Source organism: Engraulis encrasicolus, chromosome 7, assembly GCF_034702125.1.
Source record: "Engraulis encrasicolus isolate BLACKSEA-1 chromosome 7, IST_EnEncr_1.0, whole genome shotgun sequence".
Taxonomy (NCBI): Eukaryota; Metazoa; Chordata; class Actinopteri; order Clupeiformes; family Engraulidae; genus Engraulis; species Engraulis encrasicolus.
The window spans coordinates 9,537,190-9,543,613 of NC_085863.1; the positions used below are offsets into that span (position 1 = coordinate 9,537,190).

Genomic DNA, 6,424 nt, shown 5'->3' on the forward strand with positions numbered 1-6,424 from the left:
ATAGTTTTAAAATATAATTTTTTTTGTGCCGTCATTGGACAGGATAGTGAAGACCAGAAAGGAAACAAAGCAGGAGAGAGAGATGGGATAAAGTTGGGAAACGACCCCCACTGGATTAGAACGTGGGCCCCATGGACAGTGAGCCCCCACCTATAGTTTATAGAAACACCATTGAGAATCTGCACCATCAGTATGCTACGTGTTCATGCCCTTTGACCACATGGGACCCCCCCCCCCCCTTCTCGGTTGTCTCTCATCTTCTCCTACACCAGGATATCAGTCATCAGGATCTCTCGTTGTCTCATGATGTCCTGCTGTACTGAAGTGTACTTGACTGGTGGTGGAGGGGGTTTGAAAGGGGGAGGAAGGTCCATTCTGAAAACAAACAAAAACATGAATACAAACATATTCAGTTGTAGAAAATGTAATTCGTCCAATAAACTCATGAACACAACATAACACTTTGCTACACATGTTTTTCTTCAAAATACATTCATAGCAGCTCTCATAAAGTGTACAGAAATCATTCTGTTTGTTTCACGAGACATGAGTCAACTTACTGTATATAAAAAACCTTTCAACAATGTGGAAGACTAGCTGAGAATAACGATAACTTCTCAAAATAAAAGTCAAATGAAAATAAAGCTGTGAGTATAGTATTTTATAGTATAGTATAGTATAGTATAGTATAGTATAGTATATCTAGTTTAGTATAGTATAGTATAGTGTAGTGTAGTGTAATATATTGTAGTATAGTATAGTATAGTATGCTATACTACAGTATACTGTAGCATTCTAGTAGGGCTGGGCGGTTCTGGAAAAAATGCGTATCACGGTTTTCTTGATGAAAATTAATATCACGGTTCTCTGCACAATTTTTTTCATAAGAGGCGCATCTCAATGTTTCTGAAGAAAAGGCTGAAATTAAATTTAAAAATGAGATAAAATCCTGAATTTTAATTAATCTCCATTTCTATTTTAATCACTGTTTTGGAATACTTCTCTCATCAAAAAGTGAACCTTGTGTAGGTGAAAACCGTTATCATGTTTTTTTAACGTTATACCGCCCAGCCCTACATTGTAGTGTAGTGTAATATAGTCAGGGTGTTAAATTAACACCAGCCGGCCAGTCAAATGCTGTTGAACATTCAGCTTGGCTGGTAGAAAATATCAACGTACTAGCCACTTTGACCACTTTGATTAGTGGGTGTGTGTTTGGCTAGTTAGCTTACCATCTACTAGCCATTTTGTCTGGTGATGGAAAAAGGTTAATTTAGGGCCCTGAATATAGTGTAGTAGTACCTCTTCCTGATGATGTATCTGCGGTAGAGGACAGCAGTGATGAGCACCACGGCCACCAGGGGCAAGAGGATGCAGGCCAGGTAGAGGCTGCTGCTGCCAGCTGATGGTTAAGTTGGGAAGACATAGAAGCAACATGAGAAACACTTCTAGTATATTAGGACTTTTATGGCCTACTTTTACATTGCAAGACGTGACTTTGATTTTTATTTATACCGGACTCTGCACTCACTGGCCAGTATATTAGGCACACCTGCTCAACTGTTGTTCAAACACAAATTTCTAATCAGCAAATTACATGGTGGCAACTCAGTGCATTTAGGCATGTAGACAGAGAGTGCGTTACAATATGCAACCTTGCCTCCTCCACTTGTGCTTGTCTCCTCGTCCCGCCTCCTGTACCCTCCTCCGTGGAGAAAACGATAAAGTTTTCCAGCTGTCAGCCTAGCCACAACAACATTTGAGGGACTGTTTTTCATTCACCATCCCAATTGCAAATGTGAAAAAAACTTTACAAATGAGCTTTTGCAAGACATTGAAATTATAATGCTGTTGTCAGTGATGTCATCATGACATATTATTTCCTGGTAGGAGGAGACAAGCAGTGGAGGAGGCAAGGTCGCATATTGTAACGCACTCAGAGCCTAGACAATTTGCTGCGATTTGAGCATCAGAATGGGGAATAAAGGAGTGCTTTACTTGTGTCGTCTGATGGACTTCTATCAGGCTGGGGTGACGGTGTGGCAGTGACCACAGGCGTGTGAGTTTTCTGGGTGACTGAGCTCTCGTCCTGTGTGGCATTTCTTGTACTGTTCCGCCATGTTGGGTCTTCGTGTGACACACGTGTGATGGCCCTGTCAGCTTCCTCGTGCGTTCCCCCTGATGTTGTTGGCATTGCAGTTGTGTTGTTTTGATAAACAAGACTGACATTCTGTTGCTGGTCATGCGCCGTGGCCCGTCCTGTGACAGGGATGTGGCGTGTGACATTGACGTTGTCACCATGTGACCCCAAAGACCATGTGGTGTTGTGATGTTCTTGTGTGGTGGTGGTGGTGGAGGAGGAGGAAGGAGAAGTGGTGGTCCTCAGCTCCTCCCCTTCAGAGGAGGAGAGGGAGGAGGTCATAGGTGTGTCTGTGGATGTGGCCAGTGTGGTGGTCATAGCGACACTGGTGGTTGGCTGGGCTGTGCTTGAACCGTTTGAGTCTGTTGTAGGGGGCAGTGAAGGTGTATTTGGGTCATCCTTGCCTATGTTCGCAAAACAGGAATACAGGTAATTGTTACTTACAACCATCAACAACATACGGCGCTCGTTTTATCGTCATTAGAGGGAACAACCCACTGTTTTTTGGGAGGCAAAGAAGTCAGCGCTCCCCTTCCCACCACCTCTCTATTGCGGCAGTCATTTATTTCTGTTTTGACAGAAAAATAATGCCTCTAGTCTATAGTTTTGTTAGAGTACATTTCTGAACACGAAATTCTGGTGCTTAATCTGAGAGAAGTATTTCTTTTTTTTACTATTTTGTACATTTTGGGGTGTCAGGAGGAAAGCAATATGGTACTTAATTCCAAGAGATACCTTATGCACCATTCCAGACCAGTGAAATGAAGCTCAAAAAAGTTTCTTTGGTCTAGACCACTTAGATGGCCACTAAGCCATCTAACACCTACACCTTACAGTAAGAGTAAATGCTGCATTAGGATTAAGGATAGACCGATATATATATTGGTCTGATATCGGGCCGATATTTGCATTTTTTAAGTGTATTGGCCGATACGCGTGTGGTTTTGGCCGATACGCAATATTTATTATTTTATGTCATTCAGGTTTTTTTAAAAGCACCAAGACACTTTATTTTTTTATTACTTGATTGTTAGACATTATACTTGATTGTTAGAGTGGGTGTTTAAATGTTACAAGTTCTACCTCAATTTGATAATGTTAAAGGAATGTTTATTTTTAACTTGAGACCTGGAATATTTATCATTTTTTAACCTTTTTTTAACCCATATCGGCCCCAAATATCGAGTATTGGCCAAGGGCAAGGCTGGACTGACAGTATGGCATACCGGGCATGTTCCCGGTGGGCCGACGACCCTTGAGGGACGATTTTTTTTTTTTTTACAAAAGAGACCGGCGGCCCACGATGTCATGTTGACGCCCCTCGGCCAGGGCGGTTCTAGGGGGTGGCATTTGCCAGAAGTATGATATGCCAGCCCAGGAGCCCCCTCAGATATAATAGACTCTAGCTCCGTAAAAAACGTGTAGCGCGCCCACGAAATCGCAATTCAAATAGCGGTTCAACAAAACATCGTTTTCCCCCCACACACTCTTTGTTGCATGTTTGTATAGACATCATGGCTGTGAACTGGGACATGTGGGGTACCAATCGAAAGCTTACATTCTCCTCTTTCCAATGGTATGATATTCAGTTGCCATGTACATTACGACAACAATGACACATAGAAGCAGAGGTCTGCTTTTATATCCTGAGGAAGACAAAGTCTCAGGGAAAATGCACTGTATTTCATTCATTTGGTTTTCCTTTTCCGAGTTGAATGTGTACCAATGAAGATTTGTAAGTATATGCCTATGCTCTATAGTCCATGTGATAAATATATAGATTTGTTTTGATAGGCTAAATGGAGATGAATGGTAAACGTTATGGTTAATTCCTGAGACTTCATTTTATTCCTCCTGTAAATTCTGCTCATTTTTAAGGCCAAAATATTCACTGGCATGTGCTAATTGCTGTCTTTGTGGTGGAATGGTACTGTCGGTGATTCTGTTGAGTAGCCAGTGAGTAGCCACTGCATATTATTGTTACTACCAATAAATATGTCAAGAAGACGCTTTTGCACACCTCTGTGGTTGGACTGGTGGGGTTGTCATTCAAGTGTAAAGAAATCCTGTACACTGTCCATTCCACCAACACACTTTAATACAACATTTTGGTCATCTGAACTTCTTCAGAAAAAGTTTGTTGGTGGACTGGACAGTGTGCATGATTTCTTTCCACCTGAATACCAATAAATATACATTTGAATATTTAAGTATTGTATTATTTGTAGCTAATAATTTATCCCTCTGTTCTTGTCTAGTCAAGCCAGACTGTTGAGACAGAAGTTAACTACTTTTGCCTCCCAGACTGTACATGGCAAACCTTTCTAAACCACCATCTGAAGCAAGACGCTCCAAACCCAATAGTGACTGTCTACAGTATGTGCTCCCCTCTCTTTGTGTGTGTCCAAGGAGCTGATTGGACTGAAGAGTGCAGATAAGGCCAGTTCATCCCCAGCTGCTAGGGGCTCTCTTCTCTCAACTTCCAGGTTTTCTGCCAGCTTACATGACCAATTCATAGATTCATTTTACATAAACAATTGAACGTGAAATAACTGCACGTATGGAGGGGTTTTTTTGGTACCTGAAAGAGAGGGTTTTTTCCGTTAGAAGACGTCAATTTAATGGTGGTGCTCTGCTAATTACCGATATGTGGGGCTGGTCTGAGCCAAAAAATGCTCCGGCCGTTTTGCCAGAGATTCTTTAAGTATATATATCTTGTGTATATATGTCTTATGTCTTATCTACTCTCTCTGGTTTTGTTCCCCCAGTCCAACCCTGGCCAAGGGTGATGGAAAAAAAAAATCGTTATCGCATCGGCCATTAAAACACCTGTATCGGTTGACCCCTAATTAGGATGGGAAGAGTGGTGCTCCTGTGAGCTGTAAGTAATAAAATGTTGCATTGTATTATTGTTGCAAAAACAGTCTGCGGAAATACCAGAAGAATTCAGAGACAGACTTTTCTTTTAGACCAGAGGTGTCAAACTCATCTCGGTCCAGAGGCCACTTACAGCCAATTTCATTTCAAGTGGGCCAGATCACTAATGTAATTGTGCAATAGGCTTATCATAAATTTCACCATCATATCGGAATCACATTACTAGTCAATCATTTTTTGAGGTGGATGACAGCGAGAATATCTGGAGCATTCACTGTAAATGTAGAGCAAAAAATAAATAAAACAAAGGCAGGAAACCAGTGTATGTTTCAACCCGCCTACACTGCTTCAAAGCTGCAAGTCTGATACTGGATGTTTTCATGAACCATCACCTGTTTAGATGTTTTGAGATGTTTTCAGAGAAGATTTACCAATCTGTGAAAAGTCAGGTTCATATGGCTTTCTTTCTTTCTTTCTTTCTTTCTTTCTTTCTTTCTTTCTTTCTTTCTTTCTTTCTTTCTTTCTTTCTTTCTTTCTTTCTTTCTTTCTTTCTTTCTTTCTTTCTTTCTTTTATCCATACCTGTACATCTGAATGCATATTTATACTGTATAATGTACCCTACAGTAGGCTAAGTCTAATAAATAGAGAAGTTACCTAGAGCCTGCTATGTCATAGTCAACTGTGACACATTTCACATTTAAGTAGCCTATATGGCTAGAAAAAGCAGCATCTACATTTTCTCTGCTCTACTGACCACTTCCTGAGACATCTGCAAATATCTCTCCATCAGCAAAGTGTATGTTCAGTTAAGTACCGGGGTCGAAAAAATAACTTGGTGCTCCAAGGTGTGAAAATATGATGTAGACTGATGAACAATGGAAACTCCGCACAAACAGATAACTTAGATTTCAGTGGAAGACAATTCAAAGACTCTCTAGTAATACTTACTAGGGGATATTTTTGTATGCAGGTGATGATGGGCAACCTCGCTGCTGGTCAGAAAACTAAAGATGTAACAGGTCTGGTATCACAATTGCTGATGGGCTTTAAATTAGGTGTGGTGTGCAGAGAGGTCATTGTGGTGTTAAAGGATGACCATGAATCATTGGCCTTCAATGGTCAAGGGTCTTTAGTGTGTGTACAAATACAAAGTCATGTGTGTGATAGCGTGAGACATTTTCTGCCACATGTGAAGTGATTTGCGTACTGTGTGTAAATGTGTAACTATTTGGTTGTCGAGTTCTGTAGTGCCTGCATCTCTCAATATGCGCTGGATGAAAAGAAATGATTAATGGCACTAAAAGAGATTACTGACCTTTGACTTCCAATTTGACATGACGTTGGATGGTTCCCGTTGGATATATGGTGATTTCACAGATGTAAAGACCAGAGTCATTTGTCTGCAG

The 6,424-nt window shown here is 40.9% G+C and overlaps 1 protein-coding gene across 1 annotated transcript in view; it reads right to left on the reverse strand.

Annotated features, from left to right (window-relative positions):
- Positions 1 to 251: 251 nt before the first annotated feature.
- The window catches only part of si:ch1073-15f19.2 (location of vulva defective 1), a 7,227-nt gene continuing 1,054 nt past the window's right edge, over positions 252 to 6,424 (reverse strand). Inside the window, exons 2-5 of the mRNA XM_063202351.1 lie at positions 6,334 to 6,424; positions 1,999 to 2,544; positions 1,303 to 1,402; positions 252 to 375 (exon numbers count right to left, since the gene is read on the reverse strand). The exon at positions 6,334 to 6,424 is cut by the window's right edge and continues 257 nt beyond it. Coding sequence (XP_063058421.1) covers positions 264 to 375; positions 1,303 to 1,402; positions 1,999 to 2,544; positions 6,334 to 6,424 — 849 coding nt within the window. The 3' untranslated portion in view covers positions 252 to 263. The remainder of the gene's footprint in view (positions 376 to 1,302; positions 1,403 to 1,998; positions 2,545 to 6,333) is intronic.